Genomic DNA, 27,807 nt, shown 5'->3' with positions numbered 1-27,807 from the left:
TTCCGGCACCGTGAGGCAACCCCCGTTACGTGCCTCTGCAGATTATGTGGTAATTGTCTCCAAAGTTACTAATTTGCTCATAGATTAATTACCGTGTAATTTACCGCTCCTGGCTCCCGTGATAAGAAGCTCATTTGCACTACAGCACGTGGGTGTGGGCTCAGCCCTGGGCAGCAGGATCCTGCAGGCTCCGGGTGGGGGCAGAGATGGAGTGGGGAGGGGGCTGGGGGGGGGGAGCAGACAGACTGGAGGTCCCCACCGGGTGATGGCCAGACCCCCACACGAAGCAGCAGCCGCGGCCCCACGGCACCACAGAGAGTGAACTTTTATTTCCAACAACGACAGCACCTGCCCCATGGGGTGGGGAGGGTGGGAAGGGGGCGGCCCCGGGGGGGGGGGGGGCGAGGGCAGCCCGGCCGCTGACGTGCACACGGTGCACGGTGTGAAGAAACATCCCGGTAGAAAAGAACGAAAATCTGACGGCCGTGACGGCCGGTCCTGCCCCGGGGGGGGGGATGCAGGCGTGATCGGTGGGTGAGTGTGGGGAGGGGGGTGCACGTGTCCCCTCCGCACCCCTGTCCGGAAGGTGGCAGGGAGGAGGAAACCACGCAAGGACGGGCGGGAGGTGGCTGCAGCTGGGGGGGAGCACGGTCCCTCCAGCAGGGGCAGCCCCCCCGGCCGCCAAGGAAGACGGAGCAAACCCAGCGCGGTGGCTCGTCCTCGCCCCGTGGCGATGGCGGTGCCGGCGCAGGGCTCACACCTCCGTCTGGAAATCGCCATCAGCCGCATCCAGGCCGGCGCAGGGTCCCTCCCAGTCCGCACAGCGCAGCTCCAGCCGGTCCCGCTGGGCGCTGGGCAGGGAGCCCAGTGTCATCGCCTTGAACGTGCTCCACGGCTTCGGCGCCGGCACCGGCGGCTCCTCAGGTCTGGCCGCATCCTGCAGTGCAAGGGGCAGCTGTGGCGAGGGGAAGGGGTGCATGGCACTGCATGGCTCTGTCTCACCAGCACCCACCAGCACAGCCACCCCGCTCCACCTTCCCACCCCTCTCGGGACGGCCTGGGTCAGCCCCAGGGGCCTGAGGGCACTTACACTGGCCATGCTCTTCTCCCCGCCGCCCGATGAGACGCTCCACCGCTTTTCTCGCTGCGGAGAAAACTACAGCACTCAGCTCCAGCATCGTCCTGGGGATGGTCCTGCTCCCTCATCCTCCCTAGGTACCCCAGTCCATGCAGCGGGAAGGTGGAGGAGTGTGGGGGAGCAAACCAGGGCAGGACGGGACCTCCAGGATCTCACCTTGGAGGAGCCGGCAGCCGGGGCCCGGTACCGGTCCAACGTGTGAAACTTCTGGTTGAGCTCATGGTAGAGCTCAGAGTGACGCTTCCGTGTGTGCATCACCTTCTGCAGGGCGAGAGTGGAGCCAGTGCTCCTTACTGCCTGCTAGGAAGCTCCTCCAAGCTCGGCTGCTGCTTTGCTGACAGCGACCCGGAGGGGACCGGGAACGAGGTGGTTCTGTCCCAGGATGGCACCTGACACCACAGTGGGCACTGGTGGGGAGCCCTGTGGGGGAACTTACCTCAAAATCCAGATCAGAGTATCGCAACCTCTTCCTCTGGCAGGGGGGACAGGCAGGGCCCGGAGCAGGGGGAGGAGGTGGAAAAAAAGAGGGAAAGGTCTTTGCAGGTCCAGGATGTCAGGAAAGCAGAGCAGGGGGGGAGTTCATGCCAGCCCCAAGCCATGCCACAAGCAGGGGACAGAGTCCAGCTGGAGACACGGAGCTCCCAGCTGAGCTACCAGGGCAAGGACAGCCCCGGGCAGGAGGGTGTGATGCTGAGCAGGGAGCACAGGGACCTGCACACACACTCAGGCGGGCTCTTGCATGCTCACCCACCCCCTCCCACACATCTCCGTCCCCACACGTGTGGGGCATGCCAGCCCCCCTGCTCACCTCCAGGGACCCCACTTTCATGGCAGAGCCAGGGACGGTGCGGGGCATGGTGCGGCTGCGCTCCGACAGCTCCGAGGCCAGGATCTGCCTCACAGTGGGATGCTGCTTGAACTGGAGGCCGTAGGGGGCCTTCACTGTCGCATAGGGCTGGTTCAAGTTCACGTTGACGTGGTCCACTGCCACGAAGCTGGGGTAGGCATCCCCTTCAGCTGCTGGGCGCCCTGTCCCACCAGGCACCCCCTCCTCAGCTCCGGGACCGAGGGTGCTCTCTTCCCGTGGGAAGGGCTTGAGGCTGCCGGTGCGGCGGGGCAGCACCATGTAGTCACTCTCCCGGGGGGGCTCGGGGGCCCGCAGCCAGCCATACTCCAGGGGCCTCAGGCTGCTCTCCGTGCACAGGTAGACAGGACCCGGTGCTTCCAGGCTCAGTGGCTGTGCTGGTGGCTCACCCAGCTCACCCAAGCCCGCCACCACGTTGGGTGTCATCTTGGGGACCTGGACCAGGATGCTGGAGGGAGGGATGTTCCCCGGCAGGCTAGAGAAGCCCAAGCCACCTTCTGAAGTGGTGTTGAGCTTGGGATCTTCATCCCCATCCAGGGAGATGCGGGATAAGGTGCCCGTGATGGTGGCAGGGTTGCAGGTGTTCACCTCCTTGAACAGCACTGTGGGCAGGGAGGGAGGTCAGAGCCATCCCCGAGGGGCAGAACCAGCCCTGGGGGTCCCATGGGAAGGTGAGGAGGCCGGACTGACCCCCTGAGCAGTGGCATCATGCCCACCCCAGCACACACTGCCTGTCCCTCCCCAGGTGCAGTGTGATGATGTCCTTGTCCCCAGCATGGGAGGCAGGGGACACCTCACCTGTCTGACACGCCAGGTCAACGTCCTTTTCAAAATCTGTCTATAAAAATACAGAAAGAGGGGAAAGAGAGAGAGAGAGAGGAGAGAAAGAGAGGGCGAGAGACAAGGAAATGAATGCACCTTGGCCAGCACGGGGGGCAGGGGGGCTGCAAGGGGGACCCAGCCCAGCCCTGTCCGTGCCAGTGCTCCCGCACTCACCAGGATCTGCACCTGCCCGTTCTTGCAGGAGTCGGGCGAGTTTTCATTCTCCTCGCCCCTGCACCCCCCCATCTGACACTTCACCACGTCCTGGACCTGCAGGGACAGAGCTGGTCACGGCCCCGTGGCCGGGGATGTCCCCCCTTGGTGTCCCCGCCCCCGGGGCTGCCCCACCTCTCGGCGCAGGAACCCGTGTACGGTGATAATGACGAAGCCCTGGACGGAGTTGAAGACGGCAAAGAGGACCTGGAAGAGGATGGAGCGCCGGTCGGTCATGGCGAGCACGGCCGACATCCAGGTCAGCGCCAGCAGAGGCAGGACCACGCAGGAGCTCCACAGCGATGCCCTGGGGCAGGGAGAGAGGGGCCGGGGTGAGCCCACCGTGCTGGAGCCGCCCTGCAACCCCCCAAGCATCGTCCCCAGCCCCACAAGGGCCTGGCCATGCGTGCACGGCGCGGGGACCCCAGCCCAAGCACCCCACAAACACCATGTGCCCCATCAGACCCCTGCTGTCCCCTCCTGCTGGCTGTCCCCAAGCTGGTGGGGGCTGTGGGCACTGCCTGTCTCAGGGCAAGGGGGTGTGTGGGCTCCTTCTCCTCCACCCGTAGCACTGGCACAACCCAGGCTGAGCCGTGGGCATCACTGAGCTGGCCAGACAGGGCACAGCCAGCATGTCCCCATCCCTGGCCGCAAGGGTTCTGGGCAGACACAGGGCCACTCTCACCGCCACAAGAACATAAATGTAGGATTCAGCGTTTTTTTCTAAGCAGTGAATTTTGGCAGTGGTCCTATTGCAACCAAACCCCTGGAGCAGGGACCTCGGGGCACTGGTCACAGCCCAGCCCAATGGACATGTCCCATCCAGCACCCATGGGGGCTCACACGCTGGGGAGAGGGTCCTGGAGACACCCCCAAGGCCAGGACTAGCCCACACCCCATAGCATGCTGCTCCTTGTGCCCTCCCAAGCCACCCAGGGATGAGGAGCTGAGTCCCCCCTGCACCCCAACCCTGGCAATGAGGTGACCTGCAGGAAGCCATGCCATGCAGACGTGATGGCCGCGGTGGGACACGCGCGCCCGGGGCTGCCCCGAGCACGCAGCCTTGGCCCTGCCCACAAGACCCCCAAAGTCCCTCGGGGGGTGATGCCCAGAGCCCACCCCTCTTGCTCCCCAGGGGTTCAAGGCTGTGCTCGGGGCAGGGGGGGAGAAGCGGGCACTAACATGGCGCTGCTGGCGGTGGCGGAGGTCATGGCCGCGCTGGACACCACGCCGCACTTGGTGCATTTCAGCAGCAGGCTGCCGCACGGGGGGGGCTTGGAGCTACGTGCCCATCACCCCCCCGGCGCCCCGCGGCCAGGACCGGGCCAGGCGGGGATGGAGGCGAGGGGAGCAAGGCCATGGGGACAGCACGAGGGGGCGGGGACGGGCGGAGAGATGGATGGACAGATGGATGGACGGACGGATGGATGGATGGACAGACACAGGCAAAAAGCAAATGGGAGAAGGAAAAGAGAGAGAAAGAGCCGGGTTAGTCAAGGGCGGCTGCAGTTGTTAATGACGGGCAGAGGTGGCCAAGCGGCAGCGGGGCGGGGACGGCAGGGCTCAGCCCCCTCCTCTGGTGGCAGGGAGGGGCTTCCGCAGTGTGCGGGCTCCCCTCACCCCGGGGAAGGTTTGTGGGTGACTCTCCCACCCCCCAGCTACTGCCCTTCCAGCAGCTCCTAAAAAGGGGTTGCGTTTTCCCCTGACTTAGCTCCTTCCACCCACTGATAAGGTGAAGTCTGCCCCATCCTCAGCCCGCTGAGACCCCATGCCATGCCCCTCAGCAGGGCAGGGCGCTCGGTGCCAACCCCAGGGACACCCCCACGGGGCACAGGGCACTTACCCAGCTCGCTGCTTTTTTGACTTATCTGAAATGCCATCTCGGGACATGAGCTTGTTGAACACGATGATGCCAACCAGCATGTTCACCTGGGGCGAGAGCAGCGCTGGGCTCAGGGCTGGGTGTGGAGCCCTTGGGGAGCCGGGACTGGGGGGGATGCCCCGCACCAGTGGAGTTTGGGGGTCCAAGGCTCAGGGGTCAGCTCACCAGCACGATGACAGCAGCAGGTCCCACGAAGGCGTAGAGCAAACCACCCTCCAGAGAGAGCCAGCAGCTGCAGGGGACCATGGCACGTCAGGGGCTGACAGAGAGGGGACTCCTCTGTCCCCAGCCCCTGCTTCCAGCACTGGTGCCAGCCCAGAGTGGTCCCCACACCCAGCCCTTTTTCCCCCATGTCCCCACATACTAGCTCGCTGTCCCATAGCCTTTGGTCCGCGTGAAGCCAACGGAGACTGCGACCACGAGGGCTGGCAACCCTGGAGAGGGAAGACAAGGCTGGAGCTGCAGGGGGGTGGCATCACTGTCCCGTCCCCGTCCCCCCCCAGTATTGGCCCTGCAACTGTTCCCATTGATGGGGACAGTGATGGGGCCCTTCTAGCAGGTCCCCATTTTCTGGCTGGTCAGAGGGTGCTGTTGTTGAAAGGACCAAGACACTTGGCTCTGCTTTCCTCCTCTGTGCCTCAGTTTCCCCTTCTGATAACACTGCAGGGTACCGGGGAGGAGTGCATGGTTTCCCCCCTCCACCCCATCCCGGGACCAGCCCTGCCTGGCACTTACCCCATCCCAGGCAGAGGAAGCGCTTCCTGACCAGGCGTGTCCGGATCCGGCCGATCACCGCCAGGTAGGACTGCCAGGCTTCTGTCAGCACCCAGCAGAAGGATGAGAGGAAGAAGAAGTGGAGGAAGGCAGCTGTCATGGTGCACACACCCTGCAGGGACAAAGGAACATTGGGAGAGGTATCCTGGCATGACCACATGCCTGGCACTGCAGAGGTTAAATGCCCACGCCCGGGTGAGGTTTGTGTCAAAGCCTCCAGCGCAAAGGATTTAATCCCGAGATCGAGTTAATCCAAATCCAATCTGCTGCCTTGAGCCAGTAGGGATGAGGTGACCAGCCGAAAAGAGAGGACTCGGACCCCTCCACAGCCCCTGCGAGCGGGACATGGTGGTGGCACCCACCTTGCTGAGCATCTGGGACTGGCCCACGAGGATGAGGATGTTGGAAGCCAGGATGGAGACGCAGAAGTTGAGGAGGATGATGGAGCGCTCTGACTTGATGAACCTACGGGCAGGAGCAGCATCGGGCTGGAGTGACAGCCTGTCCCTTCCCTGTCTCATGTCCCCCACATGCTGGTGGCAGGTAGGTGCTGTCCTGGGCCAGGGACGGTGCCCAGGCACCTCTCCCCCCCGGCTGCCACTGGGGTTGTTCTCCTCCCACGTTACATTTACTGATGCTCAACTTTGAGTTGGTGTGGTGCCCCCCTTCGCTGCCCCCTCCCCAAGTGCCCCCATGTCCCCAGCTGTCCCTGGGTCACCTCCAGAAGGTAGCGTAGATCACCAGCAGGGTCAGCAGGGCCATGCAGGAGACAGCACAGCCGATCATCAGCGGCACCGATGGGGTCCCCGAGGGGTCCATGGCCTGGTGGGGAATTTGGGGGGGGGGGGAGGGTGACTGAGCCCAGCCCTCCATGGCTACTCTCTGCCAGCCCCCTGATGGGTCCCCCACCCCCTGTTGGGGACCCCCAGGCTCCAGAGGGGGTCAGTGGCAGCAGTGGAGCAGCCAAGGTGCCTTCCTGGGGACCCGTGCCCATCTCCATGCCAACGGGGGATGCAGGCGGAATAGCAATGGGGTTGGGGGGATGTCTGGGACCAAGGCTGCCCCCTCCCCTCCCCTGCCAGGAGGGTGGCATGCAGCAATGCCCCATATCGAGCCCTACTGGCCACAGAAGCCCCCTTCCCACACCAGCCCACCCTCGGGGGGGCCAAGGGGGTGCAGGGACGCCTGCCCTGGTGGGAGTCACCCCCCAATCCTCCAGTGCCCCCTCCATCCTACCAGGGTGCTCGCAGGCACTGCAGCCCCCACCAATCGCCATCCTCCCTTGGAACCCCCAGTCCCACTGCCTGGGGATCACCCCCCATTCATGGCCCGTGTCCCCAACAGGCTCATCCCTGTCCCCATCCTGTCCCCTACCAGGTCTCTGGGCAGCTGGGCGAGGACGGCGAAGGTGGCGAGCTGGCGGCACTGGCATTTGGTGTGAGCCGGGAGGGTCTCCAGGGTTTGGCAGCTCTCCGTGTCCCAGTTTCCCAAGCCAGCATCCCTGATTAATGGGACGAGAGGAAGGAGAGCAATTTGAAATGATCAAACACACTCACAGCCCCTGGAGCTTCTCCTCAGTTAACCCCTTGCTGGCCCCTGCCTTGGGGGAGGCAGATGGGGCACGTGGGGCACTGCCAGGGGACATGAGGCTCCCCTGAGCCCCTCGTGGGGGGGTTGAAGCCATCCCTGCTCCGTTGCCCCCGCCTGCCCTGGTTTTGATCCCCCTGGGGAGCCACACAACATGAAGGCTTGGGGTTTAATAATCTCACCCAGGTTTGGAGGTGGGAGGGCAAACCACAGATGGAGGGGGCCAGGCCCAGGAGGAGGGGTTACAGGAATGGAGGGGGGCTGAGGCAGTGCCAGGGCAGGCAGGGGCAGCCCGAGGGACCCCCCCCGGTACTCACACCCCCCTCAGCGTGAGCCATGGCTCACACAGCAGAGATGTGCAAGCCCAAAGCCTGACCTGCCTGGGGGGTGATGCTCCCCTCCTGCCATGGGGAGCCCCCTGGGAGGGAGCTGGGAGGGGGGGCCCTGTGGTTATGCTGCCCATGCAGAGGGAGAACAGCTACAGGTCCCAGGAAAGGCAGGAGAATAAGGAACTGGGTCTGTGGGACAGCTGGGGACACAGCTCCTCCGGGCCAGGCTGAGACCTGCCACACTAATCATAGCCACACATCTCCCTGTCAGCATGGGAGTTATACTGGAACCAGTGACCTCAGCTGCAGAGGGTACGAGGGCAGGGGGGCTGGCACTGCCACTTCCCACCCCCCCACCATGCCCTACTTTCCATTGCTCCTGCCACAGCACATCAAATGGCATCTGGCAGACTGATGGCATAAATGTCCCCAGCATCACCCGCCAGCTAGGGCATGGAAAGGGTGTCCCTGTCCCCCCTGTCCCTCACTCACGTCCTCGAGTAGTCCCAGGTGACACACTGCGGGTGGGATGTGCCCTGCAGACAAACAGCCAGGTCAGTGCTTCACCCCTTGCCCTGCGCCCCCCCACCCCCAAAAGAGGACATGGCCTGTGGGGACCTGCCCAGCTCCCCTGGTGCTGGCACATCCCCACTGAGGGCACAGAGCCGAGTACTTGTGGCCACCAGCTGAGAGCTGCTGGTCCCTGCCTGGCTCTCAGTGCCAGAGCTGATGGGACCCACAGGGGACTGAGAGGTGACACGGTGATGGGACAGGAGGGGGACACTCACGTTGATGATGTGGGAGAGCTCCACCAGGACGAGGGGCTCCGCTGGCTTGGTAGGTGGGCGCACCGTCACCATCAGCACCTTGGAGGTGACGGCCAGGGGGGCCCTGCGGGGAGGGGGACATGCTGTGACAGGGATGCAGACACCGGGCGGGGGACAGCGGGCAGCCCCACTGACCTGGGTGGGGGCAGGATCAGCCCCAGGGTGCGGAACAGCACGGCCCCGATGACGAAGTGGGACGACTCGTCTGCTTCTGCAGAGAGAGCAGGGGAAGCAGCACAGGGGTGGGCTCAGCGAGGACACGTCACAGCCCACACGCCTGCCCCGACACGTGGGGGGTCATGCAACCCCCCCCCAGCACAGGCAAGGCACACGGGAACACTCAAGGGCTGGCAGGAGGCCACCTGCATGCTCACCCTGTGTGCTCCCATGCGTGTGCACTCCCAGAGGTGCAAACGCACATACCTATGCTCCCAGATGTGAACTCTCACACGTGCACAGTCCCAGACACTCAAGCTCACACATGTTCACATGCACACATATGTGCACAACACCCGATGCACACTCACATGTGCAGGCTCATGTGTACACACATCCACACTCCCAGATGTGCAGGCTCCATGTGCACACGTGCATAGCAGCAGGTGTGCACTCACGTGTGCATGCTCATACATGCACATATTTGCACACTCCCATGTGCACACACCTGCCCAGCCCTCTCCCACACATGTGCAGAGCACACTCGCTCCTCACCAGCAGAGGCCAGGCTCAGCACCTCCCTGGGGATGAAGAGCTTGTCCTCGGAGCTGCGGGCCCAATCCTTCATCCCCCGCCGCCCCTTCATGGGGAAGTTGATGTCACTGGAGACAGCAGAGACGGGCTCCCTCTGGATGCTGATCACTGCCGGGGCACAGCGGGTGTCACTGGCTGCCCCCCGGCCCCCACCGGGGCCCTGTGCCCACCCTGACCCTCACCCAGGTTGTCAGTAACAATGAGGGAGCTCTGGAAGGCCTTCAGCGCATCCCCCACGAGGTGGATGAAGTCCTCCACCACCTTCATCAGGTGCACGGAGCCAGGCGAGACCTGTGGGAAAGGGTCCAGCTCCACAGCCACCGGGACACGTCCCCAAGGTGGAGACATCCCGCTCACCCCAGCCAGCTGCCAGTGCCCCGCACCACTGACCTGCTGGGCATCCTCCCACTTGTCCCGGTTCTCTGCGTCCACCATGTAGCTCACCACCTGGAAGAAGCGCTGCGGGGAGGGGGCTCAGAGGGGCTGGGAGTCTGGGGACCACCCCGGGGGTGTCCCTTGCCGTCCCCTGCCCGCTACCTGCACGTCCTCGGCGGACGGGGTGTAGGTGGCCCTCTTGAAGGTGTCGGTGACGTTGCGCAGGATCTCGACGGAGAAGAGCAGGTCCCCACTGTAGTAGGTCTTGCGGGCCATGAGCTCCAGCAAGCTCCGCACCACCTGCGACATCCCCTCGCCCGCCAGCACCCGCTGCCCCTTGGCCAGGTGCTCCCGCAGCTTGTACGGGGGACACACACACCATTGTCACCCCTCTGCCACCACCACGTCCCCAGGTCCCTTCATCACGCCCAGAAGGGGACAGTGCAGAGCTAATCACACTAATAAGGGACACAAAGGGTCTAGGGGGGTCCTTTGAACCCCGAGGACACAGAAGCACAGCTCAGACTGGGATCCCCCTTCCACTCCAGGACATGACTCCCCTTTCCCAGCCCTGCCTGGGGACTCCTGTCTCAGTTTCTCCATATGGAGCCAGTGAAGCAAGGTGGCTGCCAGGTTTCCCTGCCCTGGAGGGATGGTAAGGGGCTGGGGGCAGGACAGGGGAGGGCAGGGGGGGCCACGCCAGAGCGTGCACCTACTGAGAGATGCAAGTATCGGTACTCGTGGGAGATGCAGCGGGCAAAGCTGGGGACACCCCAGTAGGCAACACCATGGGGACTCAGCAGGCACCGGCGGCTGGCGGACCCTGCGTGGGAAAACTGGGATCAACATCGGCATGGGAGCCAGCCTCCTAGGACAGGCGATGCCTGTCCTGCCCCAGGGGGGGATCTGGGGGTGCTGACCCCACATTCCTCACCCGTGGCATTGGGGGGACACTTGTTGTAGATGATCTCCCCAGCAGCTGTTTTCTTCCAGGTCATCAGCATGACATATTCGTCCTTGCACATCTCATGGTAGGCTAAGGGGGGGAGAAGGGGGGCATTCAGGCACAGCCCGGATGCAGGTGATGGGCAGGGGGTGGCAGGGGGTGCCCTGTACCTGGACACTTCTTCTCGTTGCAGGCCTTCACCTCCTCGCCGGTGCCCTCGCAGGGGTAGCCCTGCACGCCGGTGCCCTCGCACATGCGGAAGCGGCGCTGCCAGCCGGTGTCACAGGTCTTGGAGCAGAGGCTCCAGTGGTTCCAGGGACCCCACTTGCTGTCTGCTGTGGGGATGGGGACACTGTGGGACACCTGGCTTGGCGTGGTGAGCAACAGCCAGTGGAGGGCAAGGACACCTCAGTGGTGGCTGCCCCCTGCACCATGAACTGAAAGCCCCGCAGGGCGTGAAATCCATGGATCAATCATTAAATCTCTTCCAGATGAGATCAGCTCCCTCCAGCTGCTGCGGTGGTCACGGCGCAGCCCCCCCCTCCCCCGTGACCGACACCAAGGGGGATGAAGGACAAGACGAGGATGGGGTCGAAGGACAGAATGAGATCAGGGTCCAGGCTGTGGCCTGATGATCCTCTTGCACGGTGTCCCCCATCCCCAGAGCCAGCCCTAAGCCCCGCGACCCGCCCCATGTGCACACACACCAGCTCACACGAGCTTGCACGCCCAAAGCACGCCAGGACCTGGACCTGCAGTCACCGGGCACCAACAGGTCCCCCAAGGGTGACACAGGGGTGAGAGCAGGGCACAAATCCCCATCTCCTCCAGCTGGGACGTGCCTGGAGGGAGCAGCCAGCACAAAGGAAGTGGCTGCTCATCCCCAGCATCGCCCTTTGGCTCCTGCTCCCTCCCGCGCCTGCATCCTCAGGGGGCTGCCGGCAGCGGTGACACTGCAGTGGCTGGGCCACCTGCTGGCCTCCCCCCCCGCTCCCCCCCAGCGCGCGGGGCCTTACTGGGACAGGCGGGGTTGGAGCAATCCCGGGCGTCGGTGTGAGCCCCCCGGCACTCGGCCCAGCCGTGGGCCGTGACGCTGCACTTGCGCGTCCGCTGCTGTGTGCCGTTGGCGCAGGTGACGGAGCAGCGGCTCCAGGCGCCCCACTCCAGCCACTGCCCTTCCACTGCGGGGACAAGCGAGAGCGGCGTCAGCCCCCACCGGCCGGCGGCCCCTCGGCCGCGCGGCCCCCCCGCCCCACGCCAGGCTCTCCGCGCAACGGGTCCAACCTACGGACATGCCGGCTCCTCCCGTGCCCACCTCGATGGGCAGTGCTGAACCCGGCCCCAGCCGAGGGGACTGTCACCAGGACTGGCCCCGACACCCCAAGCGGCTGCTCCTACCGCCCTGCTGCACCACGATGCCCAGCCTGCCCTGTGGGCACGCTTGTGGGACCCACCGTGAGCCACCAGCACTGCCCCACACCAAACCCACCGGCCCTGGCATCTCTCCACACCAAAGCCACCAGTCCTGGCATTACTCCCTGCCTGTGGAGCCCCCACTGTATGGACCAGGGCAGGGGAGGAAGGAGCTGCCATGACCTGTCATCTCTCCAGCAGTATCTCCATGGGACAGCCTCGGGAAAAGACTCGTGCTATGGATGGTGCATCCCGGCCGGAGCTGCTGCTCAGCTCCCACTCTCCCTCCTGTTCCCAGCCTGCCCGTGGCCCTGCCACACACCACGCAGGGGAATGCCAGCCCTGACATGGCACCCCCGGCCATCGCCGCAGAAACCCAACAGCTGCCACCACGGCAGGAGGAAGGGACGGAGATGGCGCTGCCACCTGAGCACACAGACCCTGCAGCCAACCCCCTTCACCACCTCCAGCCACCTCCTCGGTGCCCCACGATGTCCCTGCACCACCCCGGTGCCAGCACGGAGGTCCATGACAGCAGATGGGGATGGACGGAGCCAGCTCCTCCACGGTCCCCAGGCTGGTCCCTATTGCCTCTGGTGGGCCCAGCGTGGCTGACGGAGCTGGGTTTCCAATGGGGACAGGAGGGTGCACACGTGTCACAGCACCCGTGGGTCCCCAGGGCAGTGTCACCCATCCCTCGCAGTGCAGCTGCCCTGTGCTAGGAGCACAGCCCTGGCTTTCAGCTGATGCCGCTTCCTGGTGTTCCCAGGGGAAGAAGGAGCAAAGGGGGAAGGATGGAGGTACTGACCCGGGCAGCCTGCCATACTGCAGGGCTTGGCCTGCAGCTCGGGGCCCTCGCAGGCTTTCCCTCCGCGCCGCGCGGCCGCGCACTGCCGCGTCCTGGTCCTGGCCCCTCGCCCGCAGGTCACCGAGCACAGGCTCCACGGGGACCACTCCTCCCAGGCGCCGGGCACTGCAACACAGCACAGGGCCATGGCTCCCGGCCCTCCAGGGCTCCAGCCTCCTCCTCCACCCGGCACCGAGGGGTCCCAGCCATCGCAGACCCCTCGTGCCCTGAGCCAGGGGTCTGCAGTGGAGCCAGGTGTGGTCCCAGCTCCTCTCTGATGCCCCACTATCACACTGAGCCCAAACCCCCGTGAGCAGGCAGCGTTGCTGCTGCTGCTCCCTGCCCTGCTCCAAGCCCCCAGTCTGGGTTCCGGTAGCGACGGTGCGTGACCCCCCCGCACAGCCTGGTGCACCAGGCACAGCCACCCCTCAGACACAGCACCCCCAGGAAGGCAGCAGGGACCTGCACGGTACACAAGCATCCTCTAGGATTCTCCTCCATGTCCCTGACAGGGCTGCACTCCCCAGTACAGAGGGCAGAGGGCAGTCGTGTGTTTTGGGGGTGCAAAGCCCCCAAAGCCTCCCAGGCTAGGACAGGGTAGCCTGGCTTCCACGGCAGCACCCCGCAGCCCCGCCGATGCCCCGCATCCCACACAAAACACACAGACACCACCAAGAACAAACGGAGCAGGACACAGCCCAGCGAGACCCCCAGTGGCCTGCCTGCCTGCTCCTGCCCGCGACCCGTCTCAAAGGACTGGGCAGCTCAGCCTTCTCCAGCCCCACAGGAGCGGGGACCACCCCACTGGTCCAAACGCCCCGGCGCAGGTTCCAGCCCCGGCTTCTCCACCAGCACAAAGACCCGGAGATACCGGGGGAAAGCCCTGAGTTTGCCGGGAGGGAGGATGGAGAGGGGAGGGAGGATGGAGAGGGGAGGGAGGAGCAAGGGGAAAGGGAGGGAAGGAGGATGGAAGGAGCCGCCGGTCGAGCTGCTCCCAAGGCAAAACCTCCACCCGCAGGAGCGGTGGGTGGGACGGAGCACTGGGACACTCATTCCAGACACCTCCCTCAGCTTCCTGGGAGTTGCTAGAGCCGGGAATGCCAGGTGATGGGGGAAGGCCGAGGGGGCTGGAAGCAGCCCAGCACGAGATGGAAAACACCTGCATCCACAACAGCAACACGGCGCAGAGCCGCCCTCCTTGTCCCCTCCCACCTGCCAGAGTCCACCCATCCCCAGAGACCCCCGCAACAACACATGTCCCCGCTCTTCCCAGCCAACCATCCCCTCAGCCCACTGGGGCTGAGCCCCGCCAGCGCTGGGCACCCCCCGCCCCGTCCCCCAGATGCCCCCACGCCCCCCGTACCTGGGCAGGTCGCCGAGTTATTGCAGGTGCGGGTCTCCCGGAGCAGCCCGCTGCACAGCGTCCCGTAGGGCGAGGAGACACAGGATCGTGTCCGTACCTGGGAGCCCTGCCCACAGGTCAGGGAGCAGACGCTCCACTGGGACCATTCCTCTGCCGCCGGGTCCCCTGCGGGAGACACCAAACCTGAGACCAGAGGCTGGGAAGGTGAAATCGGAGCCCTAAGGGGGGACGGGAAAGCGATCAGGCAGTCAGGGAGGACACTGAGGACATAGGCGGGGCCAAGGTGCCCACCTCCAGCCCCAGCTGCACCTGGAGAAGGGATCGGGGCACGGGATGGCAGCTGGCACGAGGACAGCATCCAGGCCAGGCAGCCCAGCACGGTTCCCTCTCCCCAGCATTGACATTTACAACAACCTGGCTCTTATTAAGCTTGATGATGTCTCTGAAACTATTGGACAGGCCAGAAGAAAAGGCCATCAGTTTAAATTACAAAGGAATATACAGAGGAGGGCTCCAAAGGGGACAATTTGTCCTGGAGACAGGTGGGACGCTCCACATTTGTGGCTGCTCCATGTCACATGGGGACACCAAGGCTGGATCAGGTTCTCACCGGGGTCACCCCACACTCTTGAGCAGTCCCAGCGTGGCAGGACCCCTGTGAGCACCCGAGCGTGGCTGGGAGGACATCTGCATGCCAGGCACATGGAGTGGAACTCCTCTCCCAGCACCAGGGCTCATCCATCTCCCGCTTGCCTCTGAGCCCTCCGACCATAAATCAGGAGGGGCTGGGGAGGGGGGAGCAGTGCACTCAAATTACCCAGATGGATTTGCCAAATAAATACATTTGAACAAACCAATTACTGGATTTTTTTTTTCTCTCTCTCTCTCTCTCTTTTTTTTTGCTTTACAACCCTCAGAGGAAGGTGTACAGGAAAAATATATAAATGAAGCAAATTAAGTCAGTCCGTGGGTAGGAAGGAAGCAAAGGGAGTCGCTCCTTCTCCATCTCCCCTGCCCATGGCCACACACCCGAGCCCAGTGCCACCAGTGTCCTGTACTTGTCCCCACTCCAGGGCAGCACCAGTACCTGTCTGGGCCATGTAGACACCTGGCTCATCTGCTGACCGTGGCCACTGGGTTTTCACCTTCTGGTTCTCCTCAACCTCATTGCCTAGAAGAAAGGAGGGCTCTGCTGAGAACAGGCAGGTGACAGGGATGGGGACAGGCCACCGTGGGTAAAAGGACATTGCAGGGGGGATACAGGGATACCCAGCCCCACCACATGGCATCCTCAAGGGCCAGAGATGGTTGAGCTTGGCTGAGCACAGTCACAGCACCCCAGATGTGACACAGCTCCCCACAAACACACCCCTCTGTCACAGGGGCTGTGGCTGGAATGTGGCCTGGGGTGCCACGTCCTCAGTGCAGTCAGGGTGCCCGTGCCCCTGCTCTGCTGGGCAGAGGTGCTCCCCGTCCCCACTTAACAGCTTGCTGCAGTGAAGTGGCACAAATTTATGACTCGGCTCACCAAAAATAACAAGAGATCCATCAAGAGCATTTGGCGTGAAATTAACTGGCATGTGGAGGGCTCAGCAGGAGGTGCAGCTGCGGGTATTGGGGGGGATGCCCTTCCTGGCCTCCCCCAAGCCCCCAAGGCCATCCTCATGTTCTGCAGCAAGGTCCCTTGTCCCCATACCCAGGCACAGGATGCTGGAGAGTTTCCCCTGGGATGCTGGTGCTGGTGTATGGTGTGTGCTATGGAAAACAGAGGGGGGATCCCCTGGGCATCACTGATGCCACCCTGGTGGGCACCCTGCTGCTGTGCCAGCAGCCAGGGATGGCATAACCACCTCACCAAGCTGCCCTGGCACTGCCAGCCAAGTGTGGTGATGTCCCCAAGGAACAGAAGGGAGGTGACATGGGGACACCTGGTACTAGAGCCCCCAGCCATGCTTTGGGCACGCTATGGCCCCTTGCCATACACCCAGCTGGTACAGGAGCCCCCAGCAGGGAGCACAGCCTGTGCTGACACTTACTAGCACCATAAACCAGACCCAAATTTACTGGCTTTTGCCTTCAGCCCAGCCCAGCCCAACCCCTGCCTGGGCCCGTGGGGTCTCCCCCCTCACAGCAAAGCACCCTCAGCCCCTTTCCCCATGCCACGGGGGTGCAGGGAGGCCGGGTTGGCAGAGGGGCTGCCCTGGAGGGTCTGTCCAGCTTCAGGGCCCAGCTCCCCAGTGGGCTGAGAGCAGCAGGGCAGGATCACACAGGCCATGACCAGCACCTGGGGAAATCCATAAATCCTGAGGATATACGAGTGTGCTCGACCCGCCTGTGTTCGACAGACACCAAATTCAATTTCCTTCTTGGAGCATTAAATCCCCGGCTGTCACTGCAGGGCGGCTGCGGCCATCCCAGCACCCAGCACTGCTCTGGGGGGCTGCTGGGCTGTAAGGGTGGGGGGCTTCTCCTGGGGACCCCAGGTTGTCCCCCAAGGCCCATTGTGTCCCCACAAACTGGCAACCGCTGCCTCATCCCAGCAGCAGCACCGTGGGAGCTGCTTTGTGCCAGGTTTGTGCAGTTTGGGATGTGCAAGGGGAAACACAGCCTGGAGCAAGCTCCAGAGCTGGAACCACCAGCCCCGGTGCCAGTGGCTCTGCAGGGCTGTGCCCCCTCCAAAGACCTACCCCCCCATTGCCCAACATCACCCCATCCTCACTTTCCACCAGCATGGCCCCAGCAGTGGCACTGCACGGGGGCTGCAACCCCCCAACTGCATCCCCCCGGTCCCAGGGGAGACCGATGATACTGAGGGGCTGGCGTGGGGGCCGGGGGCATGGCAGGGAGGCCTGGAGAGGGTCTGGTTGTGCGCCAGCCCCCGGCATGGCTGCGGAGCAGAGCCGGTGAGATCAGCGCTGGGCGCCCGCCAAGCCTGGGCTCACAGGCGCCATTCAGCCCCCCGGCCCTGCCTGCCACCCTCACCCTGAAAGCAGCCATTCTCCACCCCGCAGGGTGCTGGAGGAGGCCAGGTGGGAGCTGGGGACCCCCCCCCTCTCTGCCATGAAGGCCGCTCTGTGCTGCCCATGGCCTGGCCCGGCTGGCAGCGGCACGGCCGAGGCAGCGCGTTACCCTCACGGCTCCGGCACCGCAAGAACATTGCACCTCCAGGCACCTCCAGGTTTTAATCGAACGTCAAATGTAATCTGGGGAAGGAGCGGGTTGTTCCTGCTCTCTCTGTCACAGCTGGTCAGCGTGCAGGTGGCTTGGTGGCCAAGCATGCCGGGTCTGCAGGGACCCCCCCATCTCCAACACCCAGCCCAGCATTTGTTGGTCAGACACTGGCCCAGGTGACCCGAGCCGTGGGTGCCCCAACCCTGGTGACATTTCAAGTCAGGCTGGATGGAGCTCTGAGCAACCTAATCTGGTTGAAGATGTCCCAGCTCTCTGCAGGGGGACTGGACTGGATGAGATTTAAAGACCCCTTCCCGCCTGAAACAACCTGTCATTCTGTGGTGCCCTCTTTGAGCCATGCGGTATGACAAGGGGGAACGGTTTTAAACTGCCAGAAGGGAAATTTAGGTTGGACATTAGGAAGAAATTATTCAGTATGAGGGTCGTGAGACATTGGAACAGGTTGCCTAGAGAAGCTGTGGCTGCCCCATCCCTGGCAGTGTTGAAGGGCAGGTTGGATGGGGCTTGGAGCAGCCTGGTCTGGTGGGAGGTGTCCCTGTCCTTGGCAGGGAGTTGGAACTAGACGATCTTTAAGATCCCTTCCAACCCAAACCATTATATTATTCTATGATTCCTAATCACACCAAACCAGCCATGGAGAGGTGAAGCATCCCTGGGAAGCAAGGAGATGGGGCACCCTCCAGCCCATGGCACCTGCTGCTCCCCAAACAGCCCTAGGCCACGGCAGGTGTCAGCCCCTGCAGCACCCCTGGGTGCTCAAGGCAGAGAACCAACCAGGCTGACCTCAGGGGTGACACCTGAACCCAGCACTGAGCTCTTAACCATCCATGCGGAGCGGCATTTAAATGGGGAAAAAAAAAAGGAAGAAAAAAAAAAAACAATGAAAAAACCCAAATGAAATCAGCTCAAGCAGCTCCCCTCAGGATGAGGCGATTTATAACCCTGCAGCTGTAACAGACCATGGATTTAGCTGAGGGATCTGCCCGTAATGACATTTAGCTCCTGGAATAAATGTTAAATCCCAATGAAATTATATATATACCCACAGCCCATCACCACCACCTAATCTGCTGGATAAAGACCTCGCACAGCTAAGTTGGGGATCACTCCGCCCCGTGAATCAACCAGCTCTGGCGCAAGGGGAACATCTGGCCAGATGTGCCCCCCAAAACCCCTTGCATCACCTTGGCAGAGATGCCTCACAGGTGAAGGGAGCTCTTGGGCCAGCAGCTCCCAGCCAAGGGCAGCCCAACCCCAGTGCCCAGGCCCCGGGTGAGCACAACTGCTTTATCTTCACTTGAGGCTCCTGCAATTCCGTAACGAGTAAATGGCTTCATTCCGCCTGGTTAATAGCCCGGCCGCGCTGTGCCGCCGTGCCCTGACATCCTGCCTGGAATAACAAGCGCCCAGGCTGCAGCAGTCAAGGGTAATTTGCCACGGGAAAGGGTCATTTTACCTGCAAATTGTTTTCCACATCTCTAGCAATGCGGAGTGACAGGGCTCCTGCTCCGGGCTGGCAGTCAGACGAGCAGCAGCCCTGGGCTGGGGAGGCATTGAGCCACGGGGCTATGCAGGCTGTGCCAGGGCAGCCGTGGCAAACAGCCGGGCTGGCGTGGCCAGCAAAGGTGCTAACAGGGCTGGCTGGACACTGGCCAAGGCAGAGCGAGCTGCAGCTCGGCTGAGCTTGGCCACTGCTCAGGAGAGGTGCACCTGGAGCTGGGGAGCGTGCACAGGGTTTGCACTTTGTACGGCTTCCCGGCTCTGTGCACAGCACCTGGTTTGTGTTGTGGAATCACAGAAGGTCTTGGGTTGGAAAGGACATCTAGAGGTCATCTAGTCCAACCCCTCTACAACAAGCAGGGACATCTCACACAGACCAGGTTGCTCAGAGCCCCATCAGGCCTAACCTTGAACGTCTCTAGGGATGGGGCCCCCTCTAGGCAACCTGTTCCAGTGATCCACCACCCTCATATTACAGAACTTTTTCCTAATGTCCAACCTAAATCTATCCTTTTCTAGCTTGAAACCATCACCCCTTGTCCTATTGTTACGTGCTCTTGGGAACAGCTCTTCCTCAGCCTTCTTATAGGCTCCTTTCAGTTATTGGAAAGTTGCTTATAAGGTCCCCTTGGAGTTTTTTCTTCTCCAGGCTGAACAACCCTAACTCCCTGTCCTCCTCTCCCAGGCAATGTGTACAGGCAGGATTTGCCCTTTGCGCAGCTTCCCTGTTCCATGCACAGCACACACTTTGCACCCTCCTGCCCTGGGGAGCATATATGGGCAAGATAGATCCATCGCATGGCTTCCTTGCTCCGTGCAGAGCACCCAATTTCCATCTTCTTGCCTCAGAGAGCATGTACGGGCCAAATCTGCCCCTTGCATGACTTCCCTGCTCCATGCACAGCCCGCAGCTTTGCCTTCCTGCCCCAAGGAACATTAATGGGCAGGATTCATCCATTGCACAACATCCCTGCTCCAGGCACAGCACCTGATCTGCACCCTCCTGCCCCAGGGAACACGCACGGGCAGGATTCACCCCTGGCACAGCCTCCCTGCTCCATGCACATCACTCCAGGAAAGATTGCCTGGAGCAGGAGGCTCATCTCCCCCCCCCAAGACTCACCGTGCGGGACCTCGGGCAGGTCGAACTCGTTGGCATTCGCAGAATGCAGGTCGGTGGGGCAGCAGTCGGGGGTGGGCGGCGGGAGGGGCGTGCGGGGGGCGTGCCGGGTGCCGTTGTGCCGCGGTACCGGCGGGTTCTCCGCCTGGCAGCTGCAGCCGGCGTGGGTGAAGCCGCAGCGGCGAGCGCCGGGAGCTTGCAGACACTCCTCCAGCCAGCGGCAGAGCACGCTGCAGGTGAACTGGCTGGAGTTGTTGTTGTTGATGAGCAGCACCTCCACGAAACGAAACTCCAGGGCTTGGGGGGCCAGGAGGCGGGGGGCCGCCTCAGGCTCGGCCGCCAAGCAAAGCTGCACAAAGTTCTTGTCGAAATGGAGGAAGGTGAAGGGCCCTGGGCCCTCACACAGCTCCAGCTCGGCTTCCTCCTCCTCCTCCTCCTGGGGCAGGGGGCTGGCAGCCTCGCCACGGGGGTCGCAGGTGTAGTTGGCCAGGTAGTGGTCGAGCGGCAGCACCATGGGCGAGAAGTGGGTGCAGACCTGCTCCTCCCGGTTGAAGCGGAGGTAGAGCGAGTACTTGGTGGGGTCAGGGTTCTCCAGGGTCCAGGAGCAGCCAGAGGAGATGGTGGGGAAAAGGTCCTTGAGGGAGAAGGAGCCGTAGAGGACGCCGGAGGCCAGAGCGGAGCAGGCGCTGGGAGCCGGGTCGAAGCCCCGTGTGAGCCACAGGATTGACAATATCACAGCCAGTAAGAGGGGACCAGCAGCGGTCATCCTATGGCATTTGCCCTAGGGGAGAGACAGACAGACAGACAGGAAGACACTTACCAGGAGGCATGCTGCTGCGGGCTCCTTGCTGTACCAGGGGGGTGTGGAGCTGGTATGGGGGAATCAGCACCCTGCACCGAGCCCTGGCCAGTGTGGGAGCAGCATCCTGGCTGGTCCATGTCCCCTTGCAGGCAGGGAGCAGCCATGGGAGACACCTGCTCCATCCCTGAGGCTGTGCCAAAGCCAGGGATCATGCAGCACAGACTGGCGACTTGACCCCAAAACCCCCAAAGCAGACACCCAGCTCCCACCCTGCAAGCTGGCAGCTCCCTAACACAGTGACCACCCCTGCCCTCAGCTCGCCCATCAGAGCCAGCCAAGCACAACCTGAGCAAGGAGCCACCAAACACCTTCTGCCCAGCAGGGGCTATAAAAAGCCTTGTAGCTGTCACTGGCGCCCCAGAGCACCATAGGGACAGGGTGGCTGCTCAGTGGAGGAGCCCGGGGAGGATGTGCTGGGGGTGCAGGAGCACCTCAGCAGCCTGATGACCTCCCACGTGCTGCCAGAGCCCAGCACAGGGTGAGTAATCATTGAAGTACGTATTTCTTGGGCACCACGCCGGGCAGGCAGCAGCATCACTGCGGATAGCTTTTTAATAACCCATTAATAAAATAATGCATGCGGTGGCCTTATTAAGTGGGACCAGACAGTGGCTCCACAGAGGCTGAGGCCACCACACGTGTCGGCACCTCTCTGCTGGGCCAGTGACAAGGGGGCAGCCCCAGGGATGGATATTATTCCAGAGATTGATTTCCAAAATCACCGAAGGTCCCCTCTCCCCTCCATTCCAGCCATGTCTGGGGGATGCCGAGTGCATGGCATGACACCAGAATGTTCTTCTCCATCCCCCAAACAACATCTCCTGCTCCAGCATCGCCCCCGGCTGAGGCCCCAGTACCAGGGCATCCCCCTTCATCGGGGAAGGAGCCTGAGCCTCTGCCAAGCCTGCGCCGAAGCAACGACGGGGACATTAGAGAGCTAAAAATAACCCAGCTCTCATGCAACAGGCTGGCGCTGGCTCCTGCCGCCCCGGCAGCGGGGACTCGGTGTCAGCAGCCGGCCCTGCCAGCAGCCTGTGGGCATGGGGAGAAAGGGGCTGGGATGGAGCCAGCTGGAGCTGCCAGGCCCCAGGCTGGATCCAGGCAGGACACCCCCCCCCCCCCAAATGTAAGCAGAGGGATCTGGGGCAAAAGAAAACTCCATCTTCCTGCAGCCACTTTTCCCCCAGGAGACCCCCGAGGAATTAAACAGAAGACTCCCCGCACATCCAGAGCAGCAGGGAGACAAAGGGGGCTAGAGGAGGCAGCCCCACGGGCATCCCCTGCTGATACTCCTGAAGCACCCAGCAAGGTCCTGGGTTGCCCCGGAGAATCCCGGTGCTCTGCTGCTCTGAGGGGGGAGCTGGGGATGGGAGGAGAAGAAGGAGGAGGAGAAGGAGGAGGAGGAGGAGAAGGAGGTCAGGCAGGGACATGCTGCCGCTCTGCAGCGAGATCCCGGGGCTCCTGCAGCCTGGCAGGGATGCAAGATGGTGCTTGCTTCCCTTGCCCAGGAGCAGCAAGGAGGGATGCTCGGGCACTGCCATCCAGCCATCCCTCCCGGAGCCCAGCCAGCCTGCGCAGCCGCCACCAGGGCAACCCAGCTGTCGGGAAGCTCGTCAGGGACATGCACAGCCAGGCTGCTGCATCTCCCCAGGCTCCCTGCATTTTAAACACGATACCGTGCAAGATCCAGGTTCTCTGGACCACGGGGAGCTTCCCCCATCCCAAAAACCTGCCGGAGCCACGGCTGCCGCTGCCTGAGAGCCCGGCATCGTGCCGAAGCTGCTGCCGAAGGCCGGGACTCGTTCAGAGCAGAGCGAATCCGATACAGCTGGTTCAGCCCCAGCCCCGCTCCCTGCAGCGTTTGCTGTTGCTGCTGCAGTGAAAATATTTCATCGAGCTGCAAGCTGAGCCCGGGGGGATATTTAACATCTGGAGCACCGAGTCACCTGGTGGGAGCTGCCCAGGGGCCACTGTCACCCCCTACCTGGCACAGCAGCGAGGACGTCACCAGGCTCCAGCAAGAACGAGCCTCGCCTTGCTAAGTGCCCATGGCCCCTCCGCCTCTGGAATGTCTCTGGTCCACAAGGAAAAAACTGCCCATCACTAGCGGCTGCATCCCCGTGCCTGATGGGGGGATGGCAGCAGTCCCGGGGAGCTGGGGGGGCTGCTGGGGGAGCGGGTGCTGCTCCCCAGGGCCGGCACCCGGAGCACGGCTGGCACGCCCGCCTGCCGGAGCCACCGGCTCCAGCCCCTGCCATTTGCCTTTGTTCCCTGCCCGCCTGCAGGTTTTTAATTAAAGCTTTTAAAGAGCCATCACAGAACTAGGAAGTGACCCTGGGGAGCGGCATCCTGGGGTCCCCACCCTCGGGAGCACGGCTCCTTTCCATCGCTGCCATCGCATCCCTCCTGGCTCCAGGAACCAGCAGGATCTGACCGGAGCTCCCTGGCCGGCAGCCGGAGGAGGCACCGCTCCACGGCCCTGCTCACGCTGCACAAACAGGTTGTTTCCCTGAAGATGCTTCACGCGAACCGGGATTTCGGCAGGGACCTGGTCCAGCTCCATCCTCCCAGGACGGCAGGGGCTGGATCACCATCACACTTCAGCTCAGCCACAACCTCCCCTCTCCAGCCAGAAACAACCAACCAGCCCCACAAGTGATAAACGGGCAGCACTAAACCCCGTGGCATTAATAATCTGAGAAACGACTAACAGCAAAGTAAAGGAGATTTGGGTTTTAAGAGACACGGTTTTTAACCTGACAGTGTTCTTTTAATAGGCTGTAGAAAAGCTACGATCCATGAGGATTCCTCATGTGAGGATGGCTCGGGACAAGGGCATGAGGGTAAGGAAGGGTCAGGCAGTCCTGGGTGTTTAACCACAGTGGTAAAAGCCTCTGGTCCCTGCTGAAAGGTGGTGGCATCTGGAGAGGAGCAGGCTGGCTGGTGGCACGGCATGGCCATGGGGCCACAAAATGGGCTCAATCCCACAGGAGCACATCCCTGCCTGCCCAAAGGTGACACTGATGAACAAAACACCATAACGAGCTCTTCCCACTTGAAGAGTCCACAACCCTCCCATTTCCAGCATCTTCACTAGATCCAAAATTCCAGGATCTTCGCTAGCAGTTCAAAGACATCTGGGAACTTCAAAGTTGCCTCCGCGCTCAGCCCTCGCCGCTCCGTGCCCGTCCTCCTGGCACTGGGGACCCCCAGCACAGAGCCCCTGCCTGGCCCCCAGCAGCCCAAACACAGCCTCTCTGCCAACTAATCACCCCTGTGAAAGTGCTGGAACGACTCCCCTGCCATCACAGCCTGCTGAAAGCACGGCTTCCTGCAAGGCATGTGCATGCACACGCTTGTGCACACGTGGGCTCCTGCACATGCGCTCAGCAGGGAGAGGGGTCTCTGTGCTGCTTCCCCCTGCTGTGCCACAACCTCCCCAGTGCCCGGGACCCCGGTGTCCCCCCTCCACACTCCCTCAACTCCCTGCTCCCTCTCTCTCCCGCTGGCTTTCCCGGTGCGCTGCCACCACCTTTCCTGGAGCCGGCAGGCTGGCAGTGGTGCCGAGCTGTAATTAATGGTGCTGCTTTGCCAATCCCTGGCTCAGCCTCGCCAGCACTGGCAAGCACAGGCCTTTTTATTTAGTTTACTTAGCTGCTGTTGGTAAAACTCCACTCCAAAAGCAAGGCTGAGACAGCCCAGTGAAATCTCCGGGATTAGGGATTACACTCAGCTGGGCAACAGCATGTGCTGTCTCCCCCTCCGTGGATGCAGGGGTCCTCAGAGGTGACCCCCTACCCATGCCCACAACAGGGTACCCACAGAGATTACAGCAGCTGTGGCTGGTCCCATCACTCTCCCACAGCCTCTTCCAAGTAGTTTCCATGTCACTGGGATGTAGATCCCTCTTCTCCAACAGCTCCATCCTGCCCTGGCACCGTAGAGCAAAGGGATGGAGGGGCTGAGAGGCCCAAGAGGGCTCCAAAGGGGGGTCTATGTACCAGGAGTGGCAGCAGGGGGGTGGCAGCCTGGATGCATGCTCATACCAGAGGGGGATTTCTATTTTTAACCCACTGTCTCAGCCAGAACCAGATCCACCAGGAGCCTCCCAGGTGCCCCAAGAAGGGACCTGGCTCCATCCCGCTCTTGGAGGACATAAAAAAAGAACAGATGGGATGAGGGCAGGGGGGACACGATGGCCCTCGCAAGCACCAGGGAGCTACGGAGCTGCTGACATTTGGCAGTGGAGCTGGGTGGCCCAAAGCCAGCCCCGTCCCCATTAGAGGACAACGCTGTGGTAGGAAACGAGTTTGCAGGGCCTCAGTCCAAATTCCCATGGAGGAGCATCGAGGTGTCACAGCAGCCCAGCTCCAAGGGCTGTGTGGGGCTTGGACCAGGGCTTGTGGCTCGTCCTGTGGTCCGTGTCTGTCTGTCCGAGCACATCTTCCTCCAGGCAGGGGGGCACAGGCAGCCAGTCCTGCCCAGCCTGGTGAGGGCCTGGCCCAGAGCACAGGGACTTGACAGTGATGCAAACACGCCAGATGAAGGAAAAACCATCTATTAATGCTCCTCTGTGCAGCAGGCTGGTGCCAGGATAGAGCTTCCTGCAGCCCATAGGTCCACCAAGAAAGACAGATCCCACTGCAACTCTCTGGGAAGAGCCTGGCACCTCTGGCCAATACCCAGGCAGAAGGGCCACGCTGCCAAAGGTCCTTGCAGACATCGAGAAGAGCTGGAGGCAGCTGGAAAGAGCAGGCAGCACCTTCCCAGGCAGTGCTGGAGCACCCCTGCCATGCAGCTGCCAGTCGGAGAGCAAGCTGCCTGTGGTGCCCGCTCCGTACCCACAGGGCTGCCTCTGTATCCATTTCCCTCCAGCTCAGACCAAATTTGTAGTATCCTGGCTTCTTGCAAACTCTTTGGATCGACGCGGGATCTGGTGACAAGGTTTGATGAGCAGCCAGGCAGGCCTCGAAGAGGAGCCACTGCCAAGCTCCAGCACAGAGGGACCAGCACTGCCCTATGGCCAACACCAGCATCCGCTGCCACCAGTAATGAACCCCACTGGGAAATGGGGCCCAGAGCCTTCCTGATGAGGGCAGCAGCCAGGTGACAAAGACAACAGCTGTGCCACTCTGCTCCTCCCCATGGGCTCCCTATGTGAGCCCCACAAGCCACTGCCCCCATGACCCGTCCTTGTCTCAGCCATCACTGCTACCTTCAACGGAGGAGAGGTCAGACCCCAAGACCACCCGGCGCCACCAGCTCCACACACGCCCCAGCCACTGGCAGTGCCTGGCCAGAAACCCTCCCTGACCAGCCACTCTGCCACACACAGCCACTCCGAGGCCACCTCCCCATGTCACCAGTGGCCCTGGCTGCCAAGCACCATCCAGCACAGGCAGCAGTGACATGACCTAGAAAAGCGCAGGGCCGTCCACGCGCCGCGCTGCCGCCAGCGGTGCACACCCACCCCGCACGGCTGCAGGAAAATCCCCGTGCTGCAACAAGTGACCCGCAGGGGCACATGCGTGTGCACACGTGGCACCCCTTCCTGCCACCAACCCCATGGGTCTCTGTTCCCCTGGGAAGAGAAGCAGCTCCCCTGCTCCCCCCCAGATCCGGTTGCCACCTGCACGCTGCACGTGCCCACGCTGGCACACGCTGGGCGCCCACGTGTGCCCTCGCTGCACGCCCACGGTCCCAAGGCGCTGCTCATCCCAGCAGTACCACCATGGCACGGGGTGCAGGGGAGGGTGTCCCTGCAGCCCCTCCACTCTGGCACCCAACAAAGCCCCATGCAGAGGAGAGCTGCAAAACCACCCGCCCGGTGCCAGGGCTGTGCCAACGTGCCTGCCCACGCACCCTGTTGTGTGCCGGTTCCCCACGGTCGTGAGTGACAGTGCGTGGCCAGCACTGGCGTGGGGACACCAGCCCCCCAGCACCCACACATGCCCAGCTGGCAGCACATGTGTGCCCACGCCAGGGCTTGCCAGGATGCCAGCAGACAGACACATGGCCTTGCTGTATGACACACCACGGCACCGTGCTGCCACACGTGTGCCCATCGACACGCGTGTACCCACCTACACACATGAAGCCCCTTCACCGTGGGGCTGCCGGGGCCCTGGTACTGCTTGTGGGGGGGTAACAGGCACTCGGGGGGACCAGCACTACCGAGGGATGGGGACCAGAAGCCCCCGTGGAGGAAGCCCCGGCAGCCCCGGCATGGGAGGGAGACGGACTCGTAGCCCTGGGGGAGCACAGACACCCCTGGGGGACTGCGGGGGCAGAACTGCAGCCTCAAGGGAGGGCCGGCAGTGAGGGGGGGGGGAAACCGGCAGCTCTGGGGGAAGGGACCGGTAGCCCCGCGGAGACGGGAAAGGACCGGTAGCCTCGGGCACGCCGCCGCTCACAGCCAGCCCCGGTACCGAGCCCGCCCCGCCGCCGCAGCCCCGCGCAACTTCCAGGCAGGGCCGGGGCCGCCCCGGGAATGCCACTGCCCGCCCCGGGCACCGGGAATCCCCGGTACCCCCGCGAGGTTGCAACTCCCCGGCCCCGCAACCTACCGCCGGGGCAGGAAAGTTGGCCGGGGGTGGCGGCAGCCCGGGGGGGGGGCACAACGGAACCGGGGCTCTGCCAACCGGCAGCGCCGGCCGCCGCATCCCGCATCCCCGGCGAGCTGCCGCCCCCGCTGCGCCGCGGAGGAGGGGAGCGGAGTGTACCGGGAAGCGAAACGGGGGGGCGGTCGGTGCACCGAGGAGGGAGTGTCGGTGCACCGGGAGGGGGCTTGCCGGTCCCCCGGAGGAGGGTGTCGGTGCTCCGGAGGGGGGAGGGGAGCGTTCCGGTGCACCGGGGGAGAGGGGGGTGTCGGTGCACCGGCGGGGAGAGGGTGCCGGTGCACCGGGGGGGGTCCCCGTTCCTCCCCCCCCCCGCCGCCCTTACCTGCGCCCCGTCAGCAGCGCATGTAGCCCCGGCGCGGCGCGGCGAGCAGCGCGTTGGCCA

General features: G+C 63.0%; 1 protein-coding gene across 1 annotated transcript; it reads right to left on the bottom strand.

Annotated features, from left to right (window-relative positions):
• Positions 1 to 382: 382 nt before the first annotated feature.
• On the bottom strand, positions 383 to 27,807 carry ADGRB2 (adhesion G protein-coupled receptor B2). Its single transcript, XM_051638028.1, has 32 exons — positions 27,748 to 27,807; positions 19,947 to 20,724; positions 15,219 to 15,302; positions 14,132 to 14,296; positions 12,730 to 12,894; positions 11,525 to 11,689; positions 10,679 to 10,843; positions 10,497 to 10,598; positions 10,279 to 10,385; positions 9,725 to 9,919; positions 9,578 to 9,646; positions 9,370 to 9,478; positions 9,149 to 9,295; positions 8,573 to 8,648; positions 8,399 to 8,501; positions 8,103 to 8,146; positions 7,069 to 7,195; positions 6,413 to 6,516; positions 6,057 to 6,159; positions 5,656 to 5,806; positions 5,285 to 5,354; positions 5,086 to 5,152; positions 4,882 to 4,967; positions 4,221 to 4,319; positions 3,174 to 3,345; positions 3,000 to 3,095; positions 2,802 to 2,841; positions 1,947 to 2,605; positions 1,575 to 1,610; positions 1,295 to 1,399; positions 1,091 to 1,144; positions 383 to 955 (listed from the first exon to the last, which is right to left on the bottom strand). The coding sequence occupies exons 2-32, from the start codon at positions 20,707 to 20,709 to the stop codon at positions 755 to 757; spliced, it is 4,629 nt and encodes a 1,542-aa protein (XP_051493988.1). The 5' UTR covers positions 20,710 to 20,724; positions 27,748 to 27,807; the 3' UTR covers positions 383 to 754.

The sequence above is a fragment of the Apus apus genome, chromosome 21 (genome assembly GCF_020740795.1).
Source record: "Apus apus isolate bApuApu2 chromosome 21, bApuApu2.pri.cur, whole genome shotgun sequence".
Taxonomy (NCBI): Eukaryota; Metazoa; Chordata; class Aves; order Apodiformes; family Apodidae; genus Apus; species Apus apus.
This window is presented reverse-complemented; position numbering and strand designations above follow the sequence as displayed.